A 26187-nucleotide genomic window follows, 5' to 3' on the forward strand; every position below is an offset into this window, starting at 1 on the left:
CTCTGGGAGGGGGCGGGGTCAGCGAGGGCCAGAAGCACCTCAGGCCTGTCAGCAGGCGGAGGTCTTCGCGCCTTCGTGTCGCTTGCTCTCTGCCAGCTGCACCAGTCGCCCCCAGCCCTGGCCACCAGTCTCCTGCAGGTATGAGGAGCCGCTCCCAGGTGATCCAGCGGGACGCTAGGCGCAGCCCGGGACGCTCGAGGTCAAGATCTCCGCTGCGGCGGGCGGGCGAGGGGCGCGGCCGGTGGGACTCTCCCCCACCAGGCTGCGCGCTCCTCCATCCTACCCGGGAGCTCCGCCTGGTGGGGCCCTGCGCTTGGCCCGGGCGGCCCGCGCCGCCCGCCTCCTGTGCCAGAGGGGCGAGTGCGAGCAGGAGGCGGTAGCCAGGTCTCCTGTGTCTCGCCGTGGCTGTCTCCTGTTTGCTGTCAGGGTCGGAGGACCCGCGTTGGCACCCATAGAGCGGAAGGCTGAGAGTCATGGCCCACCTGGTTGCCCAGGCCTCTAGTCCCCTGTGTCCCTGCGGCCCCGGGCCTTGGGGACCCGCGGCTGACTCTGCCTGACCTCCTCTGCACAGTGCACGCGGCTTATCACCTGTTCTTCCCCGTCAGAGTGTGTGGAATGTTCCCTGCCCCACTCTGCAGCCCCGCAGCCAACTGTGTTGTGGCCTCTCACCCCAAGTGCCGCATGCTCAGGGTTCGGTGTTTTATGGCCTCTGTCCCCAGAATATCAGCCTTATTAGGACTGAAGTTCCCCATCATCAGCGCCTAGGACAGTGCCTGAGACACCGCAGCAGCGTGGTATTTATTGGTTGAAGGAATCCGTGGGCCATATTTGCAATGAGGACAAGTCTCTGTGGCTCTGTGTTTCCAGTATGTGATGCCCCGGGTCTACGGGGGTGTCTTTGGGTTTAGCTGCTTTGATTTCACAGAGCTTCTTTCGTGTGTTTCTGTTTTGGGCCAGATTGCTGAACAAATGTTCAGCATTTTTTCTTCATATCCTTGTTTCCTGTTCTCTCTTCCTCTGTGTCCACTGTGGTGCTTGTACTGGATGTCTGAGGGCCTGCAGGTCTACTCATACTGGATGGCTTCAGGGTCTTTTTTTTTTTTTTTTTCCAGAGAGAGAGAGAGAGAATTTTAATATTTTATTTCTTAGTTTTCGGCGGACACAACATCCTTGTTTGTATGTGGTGCTGAGGATCGAACCCAGGCCGCTCGCATGCCAGATGGGCGCGCTACCGCTGGAGCCACATCCCCAGCCTGGCTTCAGGGTCTTACCTTGAATTCATTGATCCCTTCTTCTGCCTGGTCAGAGAAGGTTTGTTATGGAGTCCGTGGTTGTGTAGCCCCTCCCCACAAGTGCATCTGGGGACTGTTTGGAGGTGGGACCTTTACAGAGATAGTTCATGTAAACAAGGACATACAAGAGGGGCCAGATCCACTAGGACTAGCTTCTAAGGAGAGACAGCAGAGCTGGACCCCGCACTCACCCTGCATTCTTTGCCATATTACAACACAACAGGAAGGCAGCTGACTGTGAGCCAGGAAGAGAGACCCTGTCAGAAACTGCCCCTGCTGAAGCTTGCTCTGGGACTTTTAGCCTCTGGAATTGTGACAAAGTACATTCATGTTCTTTAAGCCACCAGTCTGTGGTGTTTAGATGGGGGCAGCCTGGCAGATGCCCACACTGCAGTGGAACCCATCGACTGGGTTTTTGTTTCCTTCATTGTACTTTTCAGGCCCATAATCTCTTTATTTTATTTTTATTTTTTTAGTTGTAGATGGATACAAGACTTTTTTAAAATTTTTCTGTGGTGCTGGGGATCAGACCCAGTGGCTCACAAGTTCACTTCCCACAGCCACAGCACAGCCGTCAGCTACGGAAATTCTGTTTGGTTCTTTACATGTTTTCCTTGGTGGCATTTTCCGTTTTCTCCTACATTATCCCGCCTCCTTTTCCCTTCAGTCCTTTGTCCTTGGATTCCTTTAACACTTACATTCTTGTCAAAAATTCCAGTGTCTAGATTTCTGCAGGGATAGTTTCCATCACATTTTTCCCCCTCTGTGAACCAGCCATACTTTCCTGTTTCTTTCTGTGGTTTGTGACTCCCCCCCCCCCCCCACACACACACTGGGCATTGGGAGTGCTTTGCCCTAACAACTCTGGAAATAGAATTCTTACCTTCCCCAGAAATCGCTCATTTTTATATCAAGGCTGGAGCTGACCGTGTGCGACCTTTTCTCTCCCAGTGCTGAGCATCATACCCAGGGTCCCAGGCGTGCCCCCCCAAGACAGCACCCACCCCAGGACTTGGTGAGAACTACTTCTGCAGAACATGTATTCCTTGTTGACTGAGGTTGCTGAGTTTTCTGCTCCACTGTCCCTGAGTTCAGTCAGTGAACTGTAGATGATTCTTTTTCTTTTGAGGTTTATATTTTATAGGAAACGGAAGCATTTCCTTTGTAAACTGTAATTCCAGATAAGGGAAGCAGTACAAATGCTGATTTCACAGTGACAGGAGGGGACCCTCGCCACTGTTTCCTTAAACAATGATTCTGATATTTAAAGGGGCAAAGCAAACCCCATATAGTTTCTTCGTGTTGCATATGTGGATTCAAAGTAAAAATTCTTTCTCAAAACTCCCAAGTTCTCCCACTTTGTTGTCAGCCTCGCTCTCCAGGAGCTGTGGCCTCTGACCATGAGCACCCAGAGCGTCTGCGTCGGGAAGAGGCCTCCATCCACAGCAAGCGGAGCTGCACGTCTGCTTCCAGGCTCAGTGGCTGGGCCTCCTTTTTTCTGCTTCGATTGTTTTACAGACGTTTGCTGGGGGGGGGTCACTCCCCTCTTCAGGGTATCAGTGCTTCATGAAAAGCTGGGAGCCCATCTCAGAGCAGGACCAAGTTCTTTTCTGGCCACACCCACAGTGAGGCTGGCAGTGCCAGGCAAGGGGTTGAGAGGAGCTGGGGGAAGGCAGCCGTGGGCCAGGGTCACACTCCTGGCCCCACTGTGGTTGGTGCCGAGGAGGAGCAGCACAGGAACACCAGCCAGCACCTGGCCTTTCCTGCACCGAGGCCTGCGCCACACACCTTCCCACAAAGATGGCCTTAAACGCCTGGCTCCTAAGAGGGAAAACGAGCTACTACTACCTCTGACTCTCCTGATGGGTGTTACTGGGAAAGAACTACTAGAGCCGGGAGCTCCCCAGCCCAGGCAGAGGTCTGTGGGTCCTTCAGTGTCTACCATCCTGCCGGAGCACAGCTTCACGTTTGTGGAGGGCAAGGTCTTCACCCATCCTGGTACCAGCCATGTGGTCCAAGACCATTCTCTGCTCGAGAACAGGGGACTGGGTGTGTTTGCACAGACTTTGCCCTTAGCAAAGAGCCACAGCCTCTGCCTTTATCAGAGCTGCCTTGGTTGCTGTCCTGACCAGCAGGAGGCCGACTTCTGAAATGGTGGATGCTGATCGTCTTTTGCAGTCTACTGGTTGTATCAGTGGAGGGGCCCGTCCCCAGGTTCTCTGCCCCACCGTCCTGTTGAAGTCACTTCCCTTTGGGGGTTGTTAATTACTACTTCTGTCTCCTTGTTCCATCTATCAGGTTGTTGACAAATAGTTAATCCATGGATTCTCCTGTATGAATCCATTTTCTGCTTTGGTAGCAAAGTAGCAGAGACTGGGTAACTTATCAGCAATAGCCCTTTGTTCAGCTCATGGTTCTGGAAGATGGGTGGTCCCAGAGCAAGGAGCTGATTGTGGGAGGGCCTTCATGCTGAGCCTAACATGGTGAAGGGCAAGTGAGCATCTGAGGCAGAGAGAAAGTGGGCCGTACTTGATTTTATAACAAACCTAGTCCTATAAAAACTAGCCCACTCCTGCAGTAATGGTGATCCAACCATGACAAGGTCCTTGTGATCCTGCTACTCTGAAAGGTCCCCTCTTAATACTCTTATACCAGCAATTAAACACTCCAGAGCTGCTCACGGGCTGTCTACTGCCCAGGGGCTCACTTGGCCAGCTGCTCAGCCAGCGCCATCACCTCTCTGACCAAACTTCATAGGTGTAACTACAAATCTTGGACAAATCAGGGAAGGCTGGAAGACCTATGTTAGGATTAACACCAGGGCTCAGTCATCAGGTGCCACGAGTTCCTTGATAAGAGCCAATGGTGCAGCCATCTTCCTGAGCCTCTCTGTCCCTAGAAGGCATGATCAGGCTCCTTCCCTGGTCTCTGATTACTCTTGGTGTCCGGGGCCCTGTGCAGGGAGGAGGTTCCTCTCAGGCCAGGCTGGATCTAGAGGAAGGTCCTTGTCTCAGGTCCAACCCAAGGTGCCATCCTCTGAAGCCAGGTTGGCCTGAGAGGGAATGGGCCTTGCGAGGAGCAGGCCTGCCCTAGGGGGAGCCATCAGCCGTGGGCAATGGGGCGGGGGTGTTTCAGTCAGCTGTTTCGCTGCTGTGACTAAAAGTAGAAGGACTGTAGAGGAAAAGGTTTATTTGAGGGCTCACGGTTTCAGAGGTCTTAGTCCACAGAAGGCCAGCTGCATTTCTCAGGCTGGAGGTGAGGCTGAGCATCATGGCAGGAGACTGGGACTGAGGGAAGCAGCTCATGGTGATACAGAAGCAGAGAAGGAGGTCTCCACTCCCCAGATACAACTGTATACTCTAAAGCCATGCCCGGATTCCCACCTCCTCCAGCCACACTGTGCCTCTTCAATTACCAGTCTATTAATCCATATCAGGGGAATAATTCACTGATTGGGTTAAGACTCAGAGCTTCTGGGGGACACCTCACATCCAGACCACAATGGGGCCAGCAGAAAGGATGAGACCCTGATTGTAGACTCTTATGCCACCACACATGGAAAACCCAGGCTGGAGTGCATGGCAAGTGTGACTTGAAGGCACTTAGGAGAGGGAGGGGAGGCAAGGAAGGAGGGGCAGTGCTCAGGGGCAGGCCACGTCAGGGAGGGGGCCCTGTGAGGAGTGGAGGGCAGCTCAAGGCACACCTTGGTGCTGTGATGAGCCTGGGCCTCATTCAGAGGGTAAGGAGCAGGGACAGGAGCAATTCCTTGTCTCCATACCCTGTGCTGGATGTAACCTGGAGAGGGCAGGAGGGCCAAGGGCCTGGGAGGCTGCCCCTGCCCTGGCCCCTCCCTGCACTCTCTGCCTGCACAGTCAACAGAGTGTGTTGGCTCCAGGCAGAGGGCAAAGGGCAGCCTCAGCTCCTTTATAAGGGAAGGGCCCAGGCAGTCAAGTGCCCAGGGTGTAACAAGACTGTCCTCCCTGGCCCCAGGTCCTAGAGTGGCCAGGAGAGCGGGGTGTGCCAGAGGAGCTCGTGGACAGCACGGCAGCCATGGGGCTGCTCACCGGGGATGCACTGTGGGCCCTGAGTGTGGCCGTGGCCGTCTTCCTGCTCCTGGTGGACCTGATGCACCGGCGCCAACGCTGGGCTGCACGCTACCCGCCAGGCCCCCTGCCCCTGCCTGGGCTGGGCAACCTGCTGCAGATTGACTTCCAGAACATGCCCAGCTCCTTCCAAAAGGTAAAGGAGCCAGGTTTGGTGGGGCACACCTGTGATCCCAGCATCTCAGGTAGCTGAGGCAGGAGGATTACAAGTTCCAGGTAGACTGAGCAATGTAGTGAGAGCTTACATCAAAATAAACAATAGAAAGGGCTGAGAATGTAACTCAGTGGTTAAGTGCCCCTGGGATTAATCCCCAGTACCCTCCGACACCCAGGGTCAGGGAGAGTCTGGTGGATCACAGTGGAGGGAACCCAGGACGAAGAGAGATGGGTGGAGGGTGAAGCCAAGGTGGACCAGTAGTTGTGCAGTGAAAGGAAGCAGGCTGAGAGGTGTCCTGGTTGATGGCACGGCAGACAGAGCCCGAGGACCCTTTCAACTTTCCAAGGGCAAAGGTGTGAGAGGACAAAGGCCAGGAGGTGGGACTGGACTTGGCAGTGGGTTTGGGATCCAGGTGGGCAGGTATAAATTGAATAGGCCCCAGTCCCTTGTGATTCCATCAGAGGGAAAGGTCTTGGGGATGGGGGAGGAGCCATAAGAGCTTGTCAGTCAGGAACTGAAGGTGGACACAGATTGACAGACCCACTTAAAATTTTCTGCTGTGGGTCTTGCGCCTCACTGCTCACCTGTGTGACCGTGTCTTCTGCTCTGTACAGTGGAGCACTATTGTCCCCATTGACGATATCCTGATTGGCAAGGTCATAGCTGTGGGTCCAGAAAGTTGAATACAAACTGAGTTAGTCCACTTTACAGGGTGTGACTCCCAGCCTCATGTTCCCACATGTCAATACCAGGTCTCTTCCCGGAGTTGGCACACTGCAGAGTCCCTGGGTCTTTTGTGTTGAGGCGAAGGTCTGCAGCCCAGCAGGGAGTTCAGCTGGACAAATACGTGGCCCTTTTGCCTACAGATGCGGTTCCGTTTTGGTGACGTGTTCAGCCTGCAGCTGGCCTGGAAGCCTGTCATTGTGCTCAATGGGCTGGCCGCTGTGCGGGAGGCGCTGGTGAACCACAATGAGTACACCTCCGACCGCCCGTGGATGCCCATCTATGAGCACCTGGGCTTCGGACCACGGTCTCAAGGCAAATTTCAGCAGCCAAAGAAATGGAAAACTGGGGGATGGATGGGTGTGGGCGGCTGATACCTGGAAATAGGGATCAGTGACTTCAGGACCTACAGGGGTGGACATACCAGCCTACAGAGAAAAGCCAGAGATGCTTGTGTCCTGACTGAGTAGAGGAGGAATCCTGTGACATCAGGGGAGGAGAAGGGTAGGACAGTGTCAGACTTAGAAGCTGTCTCCGACATTCCCAGGTGTGATCATGGCAACCTATGGACATGCCTGGCGTGAGCAGCGGCGCTTCTCTGTGTCCACCATGCGCAACTTTGGCCTGGGCAAGAAGTCCCTGGAGCAGTGGGTGACCAAGGAGGCCAGCTGCCTCTGTACAGCCTTTGCCAACAAGGCTGGTAAGTGATGGGCTGAGGGACACAGCAGGGATGAGATGGGTAGGCCTGGGGGGCAGGGCCACACCATGACTGGCCTGGTCCCACCCAGGAAGCCCCTTTAACCCCATGTCCCTGCTGAAGAGAGCAGTGTGCAACGTGATCTCCTCCCTCATCTATGCCCGACGCTTTGAGTATGATGAACAGCGCTTGGCCAAGATTCTTGACCTTCTGGAGGACACAGTGAAGGAGGATTCCGGCTTTATGCCCATGGTGAGGAGTTTAGGATACTATCCAGGGCCAGTTCTGTGCAACCAAGATTCCAAGCAGGGTTAGCATGCAGGGGCGATGGGAGAGGACACTGTAAGAGGGAAGGCCCGGAGGTGAGCACATCTCAAACAGTAGCAGGACAGGTGGGCCAGGGTCAGAGGGCTCCAGGAGAGGAAAATGAGCCCGTGCCCACTGTCCAGCTAACACACAAGCTCGAGATTCCCATGGTGGGCTGCTCCTTCTGGCAGCCCAGGCCAGCAGAGAGCTTGGAGGCTGGCTCTGGGGAGGGAGCTGGTCACTGGGTGGGACAGGCAAGCCTGGGTCCACCCTAGAGGAGGCTGTGACCTGAGTGTTGTCCAGGAGAGAGAGGAGCACAGAAAGGACCCAGGTCCCCTCTGTGGCTGTCACAGGTGCTGAATGTGGTCCCAGTGCTCCTGCGCATCCCCGGGCTGCCTGGCAGGGTCTTCCCTGCACAGAAGGCCTTCATGGCCATGGTGGATGAGCTGTTGGAGGAGCACAGGATGACCTGGGACCCAGCCCAGCCACCGCGAGACCTGACTGACGCCTTCCTGGCGGAGGTGGAGAAGGTGAGGTGGGGCTGCCTGAGCCGGGCTAGGGGACGTGGGCTGAGGGTCCTGTGAGGCCCGAGAATGGGCAATGTGGTGCCTCGTCACCCAGCACCTGGTCTGATGGGTGTAGACTGGGAGGTCATTTGGTGACTTTCTTCCTCGGCTCCTGAGCCCACTGTGTCTGCCTCTGCACAGGCCAAGGGGAACCCTGAGAGCAGCTTCAATGATGAGAACCTGCGCATCATGGTGCTTGATCTGTTCACCGCGGGGATGGTGACCACTTCGACCACGCTGGCCTGGGCCCTCCTGCTCATGATCCTGCACCCGGATGTGCAGCGTGAGCTAGGATGGGGAGGGACAACTTATAGACAAAAGCTCTCCTCATTTTAAGTGGATTCTTGTGTCTCTGAGCATAAACTCACCCAGTCTCCAATGAGGCTGTTATCTGCTAAGCTGGACACAGCCCTGAGATGGGAGAGGGTCAAAGTACAGGCCCCTGGCTGCTAACATACTGGGGGATTGCTTCTCTGTCCAGGCCGTGTCCAACAGGAGATTGATGAAGTGATAGGGCAGGTGCGGCAGCCAGAGATGGGGGACCAGGACCGCATGCCCTTCACCATGGCTGTGATTCACGAGGTGCAGCGTTTTGGAGACCTTGTCCCTCTAGGTCTACCCCACTCAACAACCCGTGACATTGAGTTGCAGGGCTTCTTCATCCCCAAGGTAGGCGTGGGCCCTTCTCCCAAGCTCCGAGTGACCAATAAGCTAGTGGCCCAGCATGGACACTGCCAGGGGAAGGAGGACTGGCATCTAGTTCCCCTGATTCCCAGTTCCCCTGGCACCACCTGGCCCAGCCTGAGTGGGTCTGGGAAGCAGAGAAGCCGCCAGGCCAGTGCAGAACCACAGAGCCCAGGTTGTTGGGGGGAAGTAGATTAAAACATGCCTCAGATAGTTGTAGCAACTGCAGTGCTCAGGGACAGAGGTTAGTATGGGTGTCAACAGGGCCCTTGTCACCTGGCTCTGCCATCATGTCCACAGGGATGCTGAGAGTCTGTGGCTCTGAGAGTTACTTCCAAGGGTTCAGTGTGGACCAACTAGAGTCTGCCCAGCCTGGTTCAGTGGTCAGGTCCTGACATCCCCCTCCCAGTCCCTGCTCATGGCAGGCATCTCCTCCAGGGGACGATGCTCATCACCAACCTGTCGTCTGTGCTGAAGGATGAGACAGTCTGGGAGAAGCCCCTCCACTTTCACCCTGGACACTTCCTGGATGCCCAGGGCCACTTTGTGAAGCGGGAGGCCTTCATGCCTTTCTCAGCAGGTACCTGTGGGGCCTCCCTGTCCCTCCCTAGGGCTCCTTGGAGGGGTGGAGGCCAGGGACAGGCTGACTGAGCCCGAGTCCCCCTCACAGGGCGCCGTGTGTGCCTCGGGGAGCCCCTGGCCCGCATGGAGCTCTTCCTCTTCTTCACCTGCCTCCTGCAGCGCTTTAGCTTCTCGGTGCCCCCTGGACAAGCCCAGCCCAGCGACTATGGCGTGTTTGGTACCATAATGACCCCGTCCCCGTACCAACTGTGTGTTGAGCCCCGCTAGGGGAGGTAGCAGACTCCAACCCTGCCCCCAGACGGGGCTCTGATGTTCAATAAACCAGTCTTGTCACTGCCACTTTGTTCTGAGATGCCCCTGGCTCTGTCTGAAGCCAGCTGTCGCCCTCTGCCCCATTCTTCCTGACTGGACCCCTTGGTGCATGTGAGAAATGGGTATCCTGATGCTCAGCAGGTGACTTCTGGCTCCATGACACCTACAGAGACCCATCACTGGCTGCTGGGTTGGTGGTCAACTACATACAGTAGTCTGGACTCTGTTGGTCCAAGGTTGGGGACAAGTGAACAGGTTTCTGCCAGACATCAGTGCAGTCCCTGACTGCCTGGCAGATGGTGTGACACAGGGAGTGGGACCTGCTCCCCAGAAAAGTTTGACCAAGCCTCTGTGTCCAGGGGTTTCCTTGGGGTTGGTCAAGTGGGGTGGAGCTGCCCTGTGACCAGCTGCCCCAACTCACTCCCTGTCCCTTCCCAGGCCAGAGAGATGGCCCAGTGCCCCCGCCCAGATCCCATCCCTGGTGTAAAGAGCCTCAGATATACAGAGGCGCTTGCCAAGAAGGATGCGCCCAGACCTTAGGGACAGTCTCCTGCAACCTGACAGGAGTCAGGGGTTTGGTTGAGAATGTGGGATGGAATCCCCAGGCCTGCTGAGCAACTGTCCTCCAAGGGCCACTTGGCTCTGTGTGAGCGTCTGTGTTTGTTTTGTGGTGAGACTTGTGCCTGAAACGTACTCTCTGAACTCGTGTAAGTGTGCAGCTCAGTGGTATCAGAACATGACCAGGTAGAAAACATCACCCTGGCGCCTGCCCGACTCTGCCCTGCAAACTGAAACTCTGCGCTCCTGCGGCTTCCCCTTCTCCACGCCCCACAGGGTCTGCAGCCATCTTTCTCGCTGGTGAACGTGACTCACACAGTGACGTCTTTGGAGTGGGCTCATGTTTTGCTTTTATCCCTGATGTCCTTAAATTCATTCAGGTGGTAGCAGGGATCAGTACCCCATGTTGAGGGAAGAATGACATCCCATCCTGCAGTCCCCCTTGCTGTGGTTTGTCTTTTTTGGGTGTCAGGTACCAGTGGTCAGCAGTTGGCAACTTTTTAAATGGGAAATTCGAGGAGAAAAGAATTTATTCATATAAAATATCACGGCCTTCTGGGTAGCATGAGGACAGCTCTCGTTCTGATCATGTCTCATGCTGACATCCTCCCCCCAGTTCAGCTCCCCACCTGGGCGCGGCAGCATCTCCCCTCAGCAGCAGAGCAGAGGTTGGAGAGGGCCACGGATCTGAGAGAGGGACCCCACTCACAGACCCTCACTGCAGGGCGCTGCTGGCCAGCTCCCGGGTCAGCCGTGTTATTGTCCCTATTGTGCCCAGGCTACAAATTAACCCTCCTGGTGGGCGCAAGTGGGTAGGGACAGCAGCACAGTGTGCAGCGTGGCTCGTGCGCAGCTTCAGGCATCCCCTGGGACCTGGGGTGGGTCTCTGTGGATAAGGGCTCCTGTCCCCTGCTTTTCTGGTCCACTCACCTGCCAGAGGACACTGGCTTCCACCTGCAGCTGTGACAGTTGGTGTACAGTGTTGTCTTGAGACCCTCCTTCCAGCTCCTGTGGACATAGACTCAGAAGTGGAATTCTGGCTCATGGGGCAAGTCTCTTTCCATTTTTGAGGCCCACTGCTGTTTCCCACGGTGGCTCTACCATTTAATGTTCTTTCCTAGAGCGTGTGTGTGTCTAGCACATGTGACGCACTCCATCTGATCCTCAGCACCACATAAAAATAAATGAATAAAAGAAAGACATTACATCCATCTACAACTAAAAACATTAAAAATTTCCCCTTCATTCCTCTGTTTTTCCCTTTTCATTTAGTTGATATTTTCAGTGTACCACTTTGATTTTTCCAAATTATTTTCTCATTGTTTACATTAGGAATAAGGACAACATGCTTAACTTATAAAAACCTCCTTTTTTTAAAAAAAAAAATAGAGATAGAGAAAATCTGTTTTGTAGATGGACACAACACAATGTCTTTATTTTTCTTTTTTTAGCATGGTGCTGAGAATTGAACCCGGGTCCCGCCTGTGCTAGGCGAGCGTTCTACCGCTGAGCCACAATCCCAGCCCCACAAAAACCTACTTTTAACAACTTACTTTCTATAGTATGAAAACTCTGATCCGATATATCTCTGCCCTTCCCCACTATATCACGTTCCCCATTAAGTATTCATACACTGTGTGCTAATAGCACAGATTTAGAATTCTTTTTTTATACATTAATGGTTCCAATCCCATAGAGAACATAAAAGAGGCCTTGTATTGTTAAACCCTTACACAAAGAAAAGACCACAGACTCCAATTTTAAGCCAAATTAAAGCAAGCTGTAATTCCGACCAGCTGGGACTGTTTCTCCTGAAGTCCTTGGGTTAGAGAACTCTAGCTCTCTAATAGCACAGTTTTATATCACAAAAAGTTGCAAAATGGGGAGGGTGTCTTGAGAACTTACAGATAACAGGATTTTGACAAGTGTAACACAAAGGCAGGTAGTAGGTTAATGGTCTAAGTAGTTCAGCACTTAAAGAGTAAATTTAGATCACAACATTAGAATTTATGAGGCGCCATTAGGGTTTCAGAGAGGTTGTTATCTGGTCAGGGAAAACCAGGCATGGGTGAGTTCAAGGCACTGGCAGGCATTCCAAGCAAGTTTAAAACATCAAAATATGGCCGGGTGAAACAGAAATCCTAATATTTTACAGAAAACAGAAATGAATCTTTTATAACTTGACAACATGACTTCTGATCCGAAGAGGGGATTAGGCTGGGTCTGCCAGTGAGCCCCCTGCTGACATTATATTGACCTGCTGTTACTCCTCAGGTTGTGATTGTGTCTGTGAGCTGAGTTACTGTCCAGGGTAACTCCATTTCAGCCTGGAGAGTTCCCCCCGCCTCTTGTCAGGCAGGTCCACTGGTCATGAAGCCCCTCAGTGCTGACCTGGAAATGTCTCCATTTCGTCTTCATTTGTAATGGACGGTTTTGCCACATAGTCCGGTTGACAGTCTATTTTCTTTCAGGCCTGTAACCTGTGATAGTGTGTCTTTAGGTCTGGCAACCTCTGATGAAAATCTGTGGCTCTCATTTAGGTTTCTGGTAAGTGAGGAGCTGCGTCTTCACTGCTTTTCAACCTGTCCCCTTAACACCCGTTCTGGGCATAGTGCTACTGAGGGTGCCTTGTCCCACAAAGAGCCCCGGGTACACCTGTGCACAAAGGCATAGTACGAGGAAGAGGTGGCCACCAGGTCCCAGGTCCCTGGGGGAATGGATTGGACTACTAGACCCTGGTGTCTATAGCCACAGTGTGAACTACAAGTTCCTGAAACCTCTGGGCGCACGTCCCAGGTCCCTGGGCACACAGGTGGACTCCATTGTGGACCTCAAGCCCTCGAGGGCTGTGCACATGCGGAGGAGAGCACACACCCTGGCATCGCTCCAGACGGCTCCTCCCGTCCAGGCAGCACCTTCTCAGCTCCTCGGGACCTGGCCCCAGGTCTCCTCCAGGTACTGGGAGCCCTCCTGGTTGGGTCTCAGGCTATGATGCTGGGCAAGGGTCATGGCCAGTGTGGCTCTCGCCCCCGTGGGCTTCGAGGTGCACAGACTTAGGTGGCACCTGGGCACTCTGCCTGGTGGCGCCCTGCTCTTGTTCACAGAGGCCCATGGTACCAGACTCCTGTGCCTGGCCCAGCTGGCCAGAGGTGCAGGAGGCAGTGGGCAGGTCTCCAGGCCCTACTGTAGCTGTCACCTGTTTGCTGTCAGGGTTGGGGGACCCCTGTTAGCACTCAGAAGCGGAAGGTGGAGAGTCATGGACTGCCTGGTTGCCCTGACCCCGCAGTTCAGAGTCCCCACGGGCTTCCCTGTGTCCCTGCTGCCCTGGGCCTCGGGGACCCGGGCCTCAGGGAGCAGCGCCTGACCTCCTCTGTACAGTGCACGCAGCTGGTCACCTGCTCATCCCAGTTAGACTGTGTGGAACGTTCCCAGCCCGGGCTTCCAGCTCTGCAGCCCTCACAGCTCTGCAGCCTCCTGTGTGGGGGCTTCTCCGTGCGCCCGGAGTGCCAGATGCTCAATGTTTTATGGGTTTTGGTGTTTTATGACCCCTATCCCCAGAATATCAGCCTTATTAGGATCGAAGTATCCCATCATCAGCGCCTGGGACGGTGCCTGACACACAGCAGCAGGGTGGATTTAGTGGTTGAAGGAATCCATGGGCTGTGTCTGCAATGAGGACAAGTCTCTCTGTGGCTCTGTGTTTCCAGTATGAGATGCTCTGGGTCTATGGGGCTTCTTTGGGTTTAGCTGCTTTGGTTTCATTCAGCTTCTTGTGTGTGTGTGTTTCTGTTTGGGGACTCTGCCAGCATCATCACCTCTCTGACCGAACTTCATAGGTGAAACCTCAAAAGGTGGAGAAATCAGGGAGAGCCGGAAGATCTGTGTTAGGGTTGACACCAGGGCTCAGTCATCAGGTGCCACAAGTTCCCTCGAAGGCCTGATGGGAGCCCATAGAGCAGCCATCTTCCTGAGCCTCTCTGTCCCTAGAAGGCATGATCAGGCTCCTTCCCTGGTCTCTGATTACTCTTGGTGTCCGGGGCCCTGTGCAGGGAGGAGGTTCCTCTCAGGCCAGGCTGGATCTAGAGGAAGGTCCTTGTCTCAGGTCCAACCCAAGGTGCCATCCTCTGAAGCCAGGTTGGCCTGAGAGGGAATGGGCCTTGCGAGGAGCAGGCCTGCCCTAGGGGGAGCCATCAGCCGTGGGCAATGGGGCGGGGGTGTTTCAGTCAGCTGTTTCGCTGCTGTGACTAAAAGTAGAAGGACTGTAGAGGAAAAGGTTTATTTGAGGGCTCACGGTTTCAGAGGTCTTAGTCCACAGAAGGCCAGCTGCATTTCTCAGGCTGGAGGTGAGGCTGAGCATCATGGCAGGAGACTGGGACTGAGGGAAGCAGCTCATGGTGATACAGAAGCAGAGAAGGAGGTCTCCACTCCCCAGATACAACTGTATACTCTAAAGCCATGCCCGGATTCCCACCTCCTCCAGCCACACTGTGCCTCTTCAATTACCAGTCTATTAATCCATATCAGGGGAATAATTCACTGATTGGGTTAAGACTCAGAACCTTCTTGCATTGTGTCACCTGTGAGCTTCTGGGGGACACCTCACATCCAGACCATAATGAGGGCAGCAGAAAGGATGAGACCCTGATTGTAGACCCCGCGCTGCCACCACACAATGTGACCCTTGGCTATTTCTCCCACTTCTGGAGGGGAGGCTGCAGGAGAGAGCACCCTTGGTCCCCCACATGGACAGGACTGTGTAGCCCTTTACAGGCAACACAGGCCATTGATGGAAACTGTTCCTGATGTTGAAGTCACTAGACAAAAGCTTTAAATGAGCTCATGAGCTCTGTTCCAGGAGCTAAAAGAGAAGCTGAAGGGTCCAAGGATATCATTAATGGTAGAGAAATATGAGCAGGAACCGGAGACGTTTTGGAGTTGCCCCCATGTGCATACGTACCCAAGAGGTTCAAGGACCTTCATGTAGGATGACCTCCAAGAGATCTCAGCTCTAAGCCTGAGCCTTTTAGGATATTTAAAGGCATAAACTACATCTGGATTGACATAGCTGTAAGCAAATCTGTACACACCATAATCCATCTGTAAACGTCTAGAGAATTTTGAAGCAACAAAAAGGGACTCCCCACAAAGGAAGGAGCATCAATTACATTAGTATGTGATTTCGACTCACAACCTTAGAGGCCAGAGCAGCGAGGACTCTCTCTCAGGAAGAGGCTGGAGGGAGCTATTCAGGCTTGGGAAGGGGCTTCTGGCTCTACCCACTGGTGGGTCAGGAGACTAGTGAGTGCACTGTTGAGAGCCACAGCCGAAGGGGCCCCAGCAAACTTCCAGCTGCCAGCTGATGATTGGCTCACAGCGGCCCCAGCAAACTTCTAGCTGCCAACTGATTGGCTCCTCTGCAGTGATGCTCATTGGGCTGTTTCCCTGCCCTTTCAGACCATGGAGCTACTCATTGGGGGACTTTTTTTGGCTCTGCCACACGACCCAGCCAATCAGCCTCAAGAGCAGGAGGATTGTGGGAGGTGGTGAGGCTTGTGGGAAGCTGGTGGTGGCAGTTGGGCTCTGAAGGTTTTCCTGAGGAGCTGTGTGGTTTGGTGTGTGTGTTCTAAAAACAAAGTTCCTTTCTTGACCTATTTGTATTGGTGCTGCTATACCTTGTTCTTGTTTTTCTAATCTTTTTCCTTTCCTAAAACCTTGTCTAGTCATAATAGTGAGTGCATTTTGGTTGATGTTATTCGTTAATGTCAAACCTAATTGATCTAGGACATCTCGTCCCCATAAATTTACGGGAAGATGATCGAATACATATGGCTGTATAGTTCCTTCACATCCTTCAGGATCCTTCCAATCTAATACCATTGCACTTCTATGGGGATTAGTCGCCACTCTTAGGCCTCAAAGCGTTTGAGTGGCTTGTTGTAATGGCCAATTTTTTGGCCATTCTTGATAAGAGATGATGCTAAGGTCTGCACCTGTATCCAGTAACCCATTAAATTCATGTCCTTGAATATTTAGTTTTAGCATGGGTCGAGAATCTAAATTTAAAGAAAGCATAGCCCAATCTACACCTGTGGAGCCTAATCCCTTGGAACCTCTTTCTATGGTACGACTGGAAAATTTATCATGTAGGCTGGGTATTATTAGTAACTGTGCTATTCTATCTCCTGGTGAAATTGCTGATATACCCTTTGGAGAACTGGCTATAATTTTTATTTCACCTTCATAATCAGGATCAATTACCCCAGGACTTATCATAAGTCCTTTTAGAGTAGAAGAGCTGCGTCCCAATAATAAGCCTACTGTTCCTTTGGGAAGAGGTCCTTTTACCCCTGTGGGAATGATTTGAACTTCATCTCTGGAGTTAGTACTGCTCTGGCCGAGGCACAGATGTCCAACCCTGCGCTCCCTCTGGTTTGTCTGATGAGGGATCTAATGGACACTGTGTCCTGGGCATACCCTGATGGGGTTGCTGGGTTCCTCCAGTGCTCCGTATATTTGTGGTCTTGGGCCCCAGAGCATTGGGCCCCCCTTTCCATTTTTTGGCAATGGAGCCAGATGCCTTTCTCCATGATATCATGGATAAACACCTGGTCCTTGTTCATTTTTTGATAATGGAGTACCCTCTATGGTGGTTTGAGAACGGCATTCATTAGCCCAATGTCTCCCTCTACGGCATCGTGGGCAAATACCCGGTATTCTACTCGTTTGATACCTAGTTTTGTTAAACCCTCCTCCTATGGGGCAATTCCTTTTAAAATGTCCTGTTTGTTCACAATTGTATCATGTTCTTGGCCTGGCATCTAAAGCCTGTTGTACTGCAGCTGCCAAGACTTGCCCTTGTTCATTAATGTCTCTGGCATCTAAAGCCTATTTTACTGCAGCTGCCAGGACTTGCTCTTGTTCATTAATGTCTCTACATAATTTAATATATGTGTTTAAATCTTCATGTTTCCATGGTCTAATGACTTCTCTGCACCAACGATTCGCTTGCTCATAAGCCAGTTGTTTTATTAATGGCATTGCTTGTTCTGTATTCCCCAAAACTCTGGTAGCTGTTTGAATAAGCCTATCTACAAATTCAACGTAAGATTCATTAGCTCCTTGTATTACCTTAGATAATTGACCTTGTAAACCTCCATGTCCTTGTAAAGTCTTCCATGCCCTAACCACATTTGCAGCAATTTGTGCGTATACCCCAGGATCATATGCAATTTGTTGCTGCTGATCCTCATAAGGTCCCTTTCCTAACAACATATCTAGATTTCTCTGAGGATAACCAGCTGCTGCATTTTGCCTAGCCATCTCCTTGCAAAATTCCTCATTGGCAACCTTCCATAACAGGTATTGTCCTCCATTTAGCACAGCTTTCCACATATTAGCCCAATCTGCTGGCATCATGTCCAAGTTGGTAATGGATTCGACCATGCTTACAGTGAAGGGTGCTTGAGGACCATAGGTTGTTACAGCCTCTTTTAGCTGCTTCACTGTTTTGAAATTTAAAGCATCGTGAATTTGCTTCCCTCCTGCCTCAAATACAGGGCGTGTTAATATTTGAGATCCTGTCTCAGGATCCCAACTATCAACTGCGGGGGTTGGGGGCCTCCCAGCATATGGAGGTGGCCTTGTTAGTTGGACACTTACGTCCTCTGGTGATAGAAAGGTGTTAGTAGCAGTCTCCTGTAGAGGTGGCACTGTTGGTTGGACACTTACGCCCTCTGGTGATAGAAAGGTATTATTAGCAGTCTCCTTTTGTAACTTTTCCCCTGATGGCTTTTTCTGCTCTACACTTTCTTTCTCTGTCTGACTGGCTCAAGAGACCTTCTCTTTTACTTGAATATTTCTACTATAATACAACTCAGGAATATAACGCCAAACAAAACTGAATCAGAGTGAAACAAAATTGGAACAACAAAAAATCATTATAGGGCTGGGGATGTGGCTCAAGCGGTAGCGCGTTCGCCTGGCATGCGTGCGGCCCGGGTTCGATCCTCAGCACCACATACCAACAAAGATGTTGTGTCCACCGAGAACTAAAAAGTAAATATTAAAAATTCTCTCTCTCTCCTCTCTCAATCTCTCTTTAAAAAAAAAAAAAAAAAAAAAAAATCATTATAGCCTTTCTATCCTCCTGAAATGTCCATCCGTTCTTTTTCCCTATCTGTTCCTCAGATGTGAGCGGTTTTTCTTCCATCTTACACATCTCCAGGGACAGGCAACTTAAAATAAAAGTGAAGCAAAACAAAAGAAGAATCTTAAAATGGTTACCCATCCTCTCGCCCTGCCCTCAGGGGCGAGCAGTTTACTTTATCACTTACCCTCAGTCGTTCCCCATACGGGCCACCAAATGCTGCAGTCTGGCTGGGCACAATTCAGGAGCCACTTGTCAAAAGAAACGAACTTTATTTTTAGAACACACACACGCCAAACCACACAGCTCCTCAGGAAAAACCTTCAGAGCTCAACTGCCACCATGGGCTTCCCACAGCCTCTCAACCTCCCCCACTTCTCCTGCTCTTGAGGCCGATTGGCTGGGTCGCGTGGGCAGAGCCCAAAAAAAAGTCCCCCAATGAGCAGCTCCATGGTCTGAAAAGGGCAGGGAAACAGCCCAATGAGCATCACTGCAGAGGAGCCAATCAGTTGGCAGCTAGAAGTTTGCTGGGGCCGCTGTGAGCCAATCATCAGCTGGCAGCTGGAAGTTTGCTGGGGCCCCTTCGGCTGTGGCTCTCAACAGTGCACTCACAAGCCCCTTCCCAAGCCTGAATAGCTCCCTCCAGCCTCTTCCTGAGAGAGAGTCCTCGCTGCTCTGGCCTCTAAGGTTGTGAGTCGAAATCACATACTAATGTAATTGATGCTCCTTCCTTTGTGGGGAGTCCCTTTTTGTTGCTTCAAAATTCTCTAGACGTTTACAGATGGATTGTGCCCAGCCAGACTGTGGCAGTGCACCACCCTCCTGTGGCCTGCTGACACCCAGATGAGAGCTTCCAGTGTCAGGCCAGAGCCCAGGAATGGGGCCTGAGGCTCCCTGGGAGCAGTCTCCAGGCTGGAGAGTCTGTTCTAGGCAATGTTGCAACACTGAGAACCAGGCTGTTGGTGCTGGGCTGTGCCAGTCAGGAGGATTCCATAGGTTGCATGAGGCACACCGCGCATCAAAGCCTAGTGAGAAACATCTGATGTTGACCAGTGGACATTGGTCAACTGCCCAGGGATATTGTGAATTTCTATACTGTTCTGCCATGTTGCACATAGCACCTAAGATGGGTGTGACCTTCCAGGATGCCAATCAATCTGCCCACTGCCAGTCATCCCACAGCCCTTGAAACCTGATCCCCGCCTTTGCTGTGTCCCCTTAAATAAACCACCAGAGCCATCTTCCTTCTCTAGTTGCAGCCCTCATGTGGACTAGATCTGTCAGGGGCTCTGCTTTGGAAATACGTTCCTGACTCCTTTTCTTTGTTATTCACTAATTAATTCAGGCTTTAGGTTTTCCGATGGCTAACACCATCCTCAGCAAGAAGATTAACCTCCATTGACATGTGTCTGGGAATAGTGTGACCAGTCTGTTCCTGTGGCTGTGCTCAGAGCATGGGTGGTGTCATGGGTGTGGAAAGAGCATGTATATGTTTGTGTGTGAGTGTGAGTTCTAGGGTGCAGTGAGAGGGGAGAGGAACCAGCGCTGCTGTAGTTTGCGTAAGGGTTGCGTGTCCCCCAAAGTGTCATCTGTTAAAATTCTGTTCCTGTTTAAGAACTAAAACGGAATCCGACCACAGGGCTTAAAGTGGAACTTTGGAGAGTCATCTGCCTTAGGTAAGCCCCTGACAGGCAGCCCAGGGATTGAATCCTGGGGGCTTTGTCAGAGGGAGATCAGTGGCCCAGTCTTCCTGACTCTCTCCACGTGGGTCACTGGGACTGGGCCAGAGGAACCCACCACCCGCACTGAGGCCTGGAACCTCTAGAACCATAAACCACAGCCAGCCTCTTCCTTTCTAAGGTGACCTGCCCTATTTCATTCCAGCAGCTGGGAATTGTCTAATCCCGGTGGAGAACCTCGTTCCCCTGGAGAGCTTGGTCCACCTGTGCTCCTGTCCCGTGGTCCTCTGATCACCATGACCTCATGGAGGACCCAGGCTGGTGTGCATGGCAAAGGTGAGTTGAAGGCCCTGTGGAGAGGGAGGGGAGGCAAGGAAGGAGGGGCAGTGCTCAGGGGAGGCGTGGCCACGTCAGGGAGGGGGCCCTGTGAGGAGTGGAGGGCAGCTCAAGGCACACCTTGGTGCTGTGATGAGCCTGGGCCTCCTTCAGGGGGTAAGGTGCAGGGACGGGGGTGATTCCCTATCTCCATGCCCTCCCCTGGGTGTCACCTGGAGAGGGCAGGAGGGCCAAGGGCCTGGGAGGCTGCCCCTGCCCTGGCCCCTCCCTGCACTCTCTGCCTGCACAGTCAACAGAGTGTGTTGGCTCCAGGCAGAGGGCAAAGGGCAGCCTCAGCTCCTTTATAAGGGAAGGGCCCAGGCAGTCAAGTGCCCAGGGTGTAACAAGACTGTCCTCCCTGGCCCCAGGTCCTAGAGTGGCCAGGAGAGCCGGGTGTGCCAGAGGAGCTCGTGGACAGCACGGCAGCCATGGGGCTGCTCACCGGGGATGCACTGTGGGCCCTGAGTGTGGCCGTGGCCGTCTTCCTGCTCCTGGTGGACCTGATGCACCGGCGCCAACGCTGGGCTGCACGCTACCCGCCAGGCCCCCTGCCCCTGCCTGGGCTGGGCAACCTGCTGCAGATTGACTTCCAGAACATGCCCAGCTCCTTCCAAAAGGTAAAGGAGCCAGGTTTGGTGGGGCACACCTGTGATCCCAGCATCTCAGGTAGCTTAGGCAGGAGGATTGCAAGTTCCAGGTAGACTGAGCAATGTAGTGAGAGCTTACATCAAAATAAACAATAGAAAGGGCTGAGAATGTAACTCAGTGGTTAAGTGCCCCTGGGATTAATCCCCAGTACCCTCCAACACCCAGGGTCAGGGAGAGTTTGGTGGATCACAGTGGAGGGGACCCAGGACGAAGAGAGATGGGTGGAGAGTGAAGCCAAGATGGACCAGTAGTGTGCAGTGAAAGGAAGCAGGCTGAGAGGTGTCCTGGTTGATGGCAGGGCAGACAGAGCCCGAGGACACTTTCAACTTTCCAAGGGCAAAGGTGTGAGAGGACAAAGGCCAGGAGGTGGGACTGGACTTGGAAGTGGGTTTGGGATCCAGGTGGACAGGTATAAATTGTGTAGGTTCCAGTCACTTGTGATTCCATCAGAGGGAAAGGTCTTGGGTATGGGGGAGGAGCCAGGGTCCTGAGAGCTTGTCAGTCAGGAACTGGAGGTGGACACAGGTGGACAGAGACCACTTCAACTTTTCTGTGCTGGGGACTTGCGCCTCACTGCTCCCCTCTGTGACCCTGTCTTCTGCTCTGTACAGTGGGCCACTAGTGGTCGCCACTGATGATATCCTGATTGGCAAAGTCCTTGTTGCCGCGTCCAAAAAGTTGGATCCAAACTGAGTTAGTCCACTTTACAGGGTGTGACTCCCAGCCTCATGTTCCCACATGTCAATACCAGGTCTCTTCCCGGAGTTAGCACACTGCAGAGTCCCTGGGTCTTTTGTGTTGAGGCGAAGGTCTGCAGCCCAGCAGGGAGTTCAGCTGGACAAATACGTGGCCCTTTTGCCTACAGATGCGGTTCCGTTTTGGTGACGTGTTCAGCCTGCAGCTGGCCTGGAAGCCTGTCATTGTGCTCAATGGGCTGGCCGCTGTGCGGGAGGCGCTGGTGAACCACAGCGAATACACCTCTGACCGCCCGTGGATGTCCATCTATGACCACCTGGGCTTAGGACCACGGTCTCAAGGTAAATTTCAGCAGCCGAAGAAATGGAAAACTGGGGGATGGATGGGTGTGGGCGGCTGATACCTGGAAATAGGGATGAGTGACTTCACTTTACCCAGGCCCATGTGTCCACTCAGGGGTGGACACATGGGCCTGGGTAGAGAAAAGCCAGAGATGCATATGTCCCAACTGAGTAGAAGAGGGATCCTATGACATCAGGGGAGGAGAAGGGTATGGGCAGATTCAGGCTTAGAAGCTGTCCCTGCCATTCTCAGGGGTGATCTTGGCAAGTTATGGGCCTGCCTGGCGCGAGCAGCGGCGCTTCTCTGTGTCCACCATGCGCAACTTTGGCCTGGGCAAGAAGTCCCTGGAGCAGTGGGTGACCAAGGAGGCCAGCTGCCTCTGTACAGCCTTTGCCAACAAGGCTGGTAGGTGATGGGCTGAGGGACACAGCAGGGATGATATGGGTAGGCCTGGGAGGCAGGACCACACCATGACTGGCCTGGTCCCACCCAGGAAGTCCCTTTAACCCCATGTCCCTGCTGAAGAGAGCAGTGTGCAACGTGATCTCCTCCCTCATCTATGCCCGACGCTTTGAGTATGATGAACAGCGCTTGGCCAAGATGCTGGACCTTCTGGAGGACACATTGAAGGAGGATTCCGGCTTGGTGCCCATGGTGAGGGGTTCAGGGGACTATCCAGAGCCAATTCTGTGCAACCAAGACTCCAAGCAGGGTTAGATGCAGGGGTGATGGGAGAGGGCATCCTGGAGAGGACACTGTAAGAGGGAAGGCCCGGAGGTGAGCACATCTCAAACAGTAGCAGGACAGGTGGGCCAGGGTCAGAGGGCTCCAGGAGAGGAAAATGAGCCCGTGCCCACTGTCCAGCTAACACACAAGCTCGAGATTCCCATGGTGGCTGCTCCTTCCGGCAGCCCAGGCCAGCAGAGAGCTTGGAGTCTGGCTCTGGGGAGGGAGCTGGTCACTGGGTGGGACAGGCAGGCCCGAGTCCACCCTAGAGGAGGCTGGGACCTGAGTGTGGTCGAGGAGAGAGAGGAGCACAGGAAGGACCCAGGTCCCCTCTGTGGCTGTCACAGGTGCTGAATGTGGTCCCAGTGCTCCTGCGCATCCCAGGGCTGCCTGGCAGGGTCTTCCCTGCACAGAAGGCCTTCATGGCCATGGTGGATGAGCTGTTGGAGGAGCACAGGATGACCTGGGACCCAGCCCAGCCACCGCGAGACCTGACTGACGCCTTCCTGGCGGAGGTGGAGAAGGTGAGGTGGGGCTGCCTGAGCCGGGCTAGGGGACCTAGGCTGAGGGTCCTGTGAGGCTCACCCAGCACCTGGTCTGATGGGTGTAGACTGGGAGGTCATTTGGTGACTTTCTTCCTCGGCTCCTGAGCCCACTGTGTCTGCCTCTGCACAGGCCAAGGGGAACCCTGAGAGCAGCTTCAATGATGAGAACCTGCGCATCGTGGTGCTTGACCTGTTCACCGCAGGGATGGTGACCACCTCGACCACGCTGGCCTGGGCCCTCCTGCTCATGATCCTGCACCCAGACGTGCAGCGTGAGCTGGGATGGGGAGGGAGAGCTTTGAGACAAAAGGTCCCCTCATCTTAAGTGGGACATCTGTGTCACCCAGCATAAGCTGACCCAGTCCCCAATAAGCCTGATATCCTGCTAAGCTGGACAGAGCCCTGAGATAGGAGAGGGTCAGGGTGCAGGCCCCTGGGTGCTGACATACTGTGGGGTTGCTTCTCTGTCCAGGCCGAGTCCAACAGGAGATTGATGAAGTGATAGGGCAGGTGCGGCAGCCAGAGATGGGGGACCAGGACCGCATGCCCTTCACCATGGCTGTGATTCACGAGGTGCAGCGTTTTGGAGACCTTGTCCCTCTAGGTGTGCCCCACTTGACAATCCGTGACATTGAGTTGCAGGGCTTCTTCATCCCCAAGGTACGCCTGGGGCCCTCCTCCCAAGCTTCGAGTGACCAATAAGCTAGTGGCCCAGCATGGACACTGCCAGGGGAAGGAGGACTGGCATCTAGTTCCCCTTATTCCCAGTTCCCCTGGCACCACCTGGCCCAGCCTGAGTGGGTCTGGGAAGCAGAGAACCCGCCAGGCCAGTGCAGAACCACAGAGCCCAGGTTGTTGGGGGGAAGTAGATTAAAACATGCCTCAGATAGTTGTAGCAACTGCAGTGCTCAGGGACAGAGGTTAGTATGGGTGTCAACAGGGCCCTTGTCACCTGGCTCTGCCATCATGTCCACAAAGGATGCTGAGAGTCTGTGGCTCTGAGAGTTACTTCCAAGGGTTCAGTGTGGACCAACTAGAGTCTGCCCAGCCTGGTTCAGTGGTCAGGTCTGACATCCCCCTCCCAGTCCCTGCTCATGGCAGGCACCTCCTCCAGGGGACGACGCTCATCACCAACCTGTCATCTGTGCTGAAGGATGAGACAGTCTGGGAGAAGCCCCTCCACTTTCACCCTGGACACTTCCTGGATGCCCAGGGCCACTTTGTGAAGCGGGAGGCCTTCATGCCTTTCTCAGCAGGTACCTGTGGGGCCTCCCTGTCCCTCCCCAGGGCCCCTTGGAGGTGTGGAGGCCAGGGACAGGCTGACTGAGCCCGAGTCCCCCTCACAGGCCGCCGTGTGTGTCTCGGGGAGCCCCTGGCCCGCATGGAGCTCTTCCTCTTCTTCACCTGCCTCCTGCAGCGCTTTAGCTTCTCGGTGCCCCCTGGACAAGCCCAGCCCAGCGACTATGGCGTGTTTGGTACCATAGTGACCCCGTCCCCCTACCAACTGTGTGCTAAGTCCCGCTAGAGGAGGTGAAGACCCCAACCCTGCCTCCAGACAGGGCTCTGATGTTCAATAAACCAGTCTTGTCACTGCCACTTTGTTCTGAGATGCCCCTGGCTCTGTTGGGTCCTCAGCCACGTGTCTGAAGCCAACCCTCGTCCCTGCTTTTTTTTATCCTGCTACTTTGCTGAATCATTTTTCCTCCCCCCACTTTTTTTTAAAATTTCCCTTTTGTACCAGGGATTGAACCCAGGAGCACTTAGCCACTGCTAGCTGTGGCCGCAGGTCTTCATTTAAAAAATAAAAAAGGGAAAGATGTGGAAAGTCGTGACAGAGAATGGGAGAGCAGTGGCTGAGATTGGGGTCTCTGGTGACCTCATGACTGTGGTGAGCCTGATAGTGGGAAAGTTCCCATGCAAGGACACAGGATGCCTAGTTCCTCTGGCAACGCCCTGCATGAGGAGGCTTTGCGGAGGAGTCTTATCAGCTTTGGCCTTGACCCCAGGTACACAGCTCCTGGGGACAGAGTAACTGTCCTCTTAGACAATCACAGCATCACCAGCACCTCTGCTCCCTGGCCTGTCTGCTTAACAGTAACTTTAAACAATGGGCCCCCTTGAGCGCTCTCCAAAGCTCCTGACATTGCACACTCAACTGTGGAACAGCTGCATAGATGTCTCTAGTTCTGTAACTTTCCGGCGTACAAAGAATAATGCTTGCATAGTCTTTAACCTAAGGAGACATATATAAATAAAGCTTGCTGGCTTAACTCTAGATCTGCTTCTCCTCCTGACCCCAGCTTTATCTTCAAAATCTCCACGTGTGTGAGTCTTTATTTTTCTAATACCCTTTGGGCCCTCATGGAACCTCAAATTTGGCGGGCCTGTGCGAGATTGGGAGGAGGCCCTGCGGTGCTCAGTGTGGGGTTTGCAGGATGGGGCCTGGCCACAAGTGTGGCAGCACCAAGCCTGGTCTGGCTGCACCATCTGCAATGGATAGTGGCACCTGGGCACTCCACCTGGTTGGCCCCATGCTTTGCCTGCAGTGGCCTGCGTGCCTGCCTCCTGCACCTGGCCCAGCTGGCCAGGTATAGGTAGAGCAGGAGGCGGTGGCCAGGGCTCCTGTATCCCACTGTGGCTGTCACCTGTTTGCTTTCTGGGCCCAGGGGGACATGCATTGGCACCTAGAGAGGAGAATGTGAGAATATAACAACGGGATTATATCAAACTGAGAAGCTTCTGCACATCCAAGGAAGCTATCAACAGAGGGAAGACGCAACCTTCAAAATGAGAAAGAAAGAAAAACCTTACAACCTACTCATCCGACAAAGGATTGATATCCAGAAATCCAGAATAGGAATGAAAAATCTGATTAAAAATGGATGAATGATGGCTGGGGTGTGGCTCAGTGGTAGATCACTCTACCATTTGGTGGTAGAGCACTCGCAAGGCACTGGGTTTGAGCCTCAGCACCACATAAAAATAAATAAAATAAAGGTATTGTGTCCATATACAACTAAAAAATAAATATTTTTTTTAAAATGAGCAAA

General features: G+C 53.3%; 2 protein-coding genes across 10 annotated transcripts; both read left to right on the forward strand.

Annotated features, from left to right (window-relative positions):
* LOC101961588 (cytochrome P450 2D17) lies at positions 1-26187 on the forward strand. 6 transcript variants are annotated; one of them, XM_078052638.1, is made up of 13 exons: positions 11454-11471; positions 12452-12527; positions 12777-12935; positions 20011-20141; positions 20549-20797; positions 21694-21865; positions 22119-22271; positions 22360-22520; positions 22940-23116; positions 23268-23409; positions 23610-23797; positions 24252-24393; positions 24484-24733. In XM_078052638.1, the coding sequence occupies exons 4-13, from the start codon at positions 20133-20135 to the stop codon at positions 24660-24662; spliced, it is 1572 nt and encodes a 523-aa protein (XP_077908764.1). In that variant the 5' UTR covers positions 11454-11471; positions 12452-12527; positions 12777-12935; positions 20011-20132; the 3' UTR covers positions 24663-24733. The 6 variants fall into 6 exon arrangements, with proteins under 6 accessions (XP_077908765.1, XP_077908766.1, XP_077908764.1 ...); XM_078052639.1 differs by lacking the exons at positions 11454-11471; positions 12452-12527; positions 12777-12935 and adding an exon at positions 1-138; XM_078052640.1 differs by lacking the exons at positions 11454-11471; positions 12452-12527; positions 12777-12935 and adding an exon at positions 26-138 and having other exon boundaries at positions 20014-20141.
* On the forward strand, positions 6-11775 carry LOC144364705 (cytochrome P450 2D17-like). Of its 4 annotated transcripts, none has more exons than XM_078052643.1 (10): positions 6-138; positions 5283-5531; positions 6419-6590; positions 6823-6975; positions 7064-7224; positions 7632-7808; positions 7986-8127; positions 8326-8513; positions 8967-9108; positions 9199-9449. In XM_078052643.1, the coding sequence occupies exons 2-10, from the start codon at positions 5343-5345 to the stop codon at positions 9375-9377; spliced, it is 1503 nt and encodes a 500-aa protein (XP_077908769.1). In that variant the 5' UTR covers positions 6-138; positions 5283-5342; the 3' UTR covers positions 9378-9449. The 4 variants fall into 4 exon arrangements, with proteins under 4 accessions (XP_077908769.1, XP_077908770.1, XP_077908771.1 ...); XM_078052644.1 differs by lacking the exon at positions 6-138 and adding an exon at positions 175-199; XM_078052645.1 differs by lacking the exons at positions 6-138; positions 9199-9449 and adding exons at positions 2330-4873; positions 11432-11775.

Source organism: Ictidomys tridecemlineatus, chromosome 6 (genome assembly GCF_052094955.1).
Source record: "Ictidomys tridecemlineatus isolate mIctTri1 chromosome 6, mIctTri1.hap1, whole genome shotgun sequence".
NCBI lineage: Eukaryota > Metazoa > Chordata > Mammalia > Rodentia > Sciuridae > Ictidomys > Ictidomys tridecemlineatus.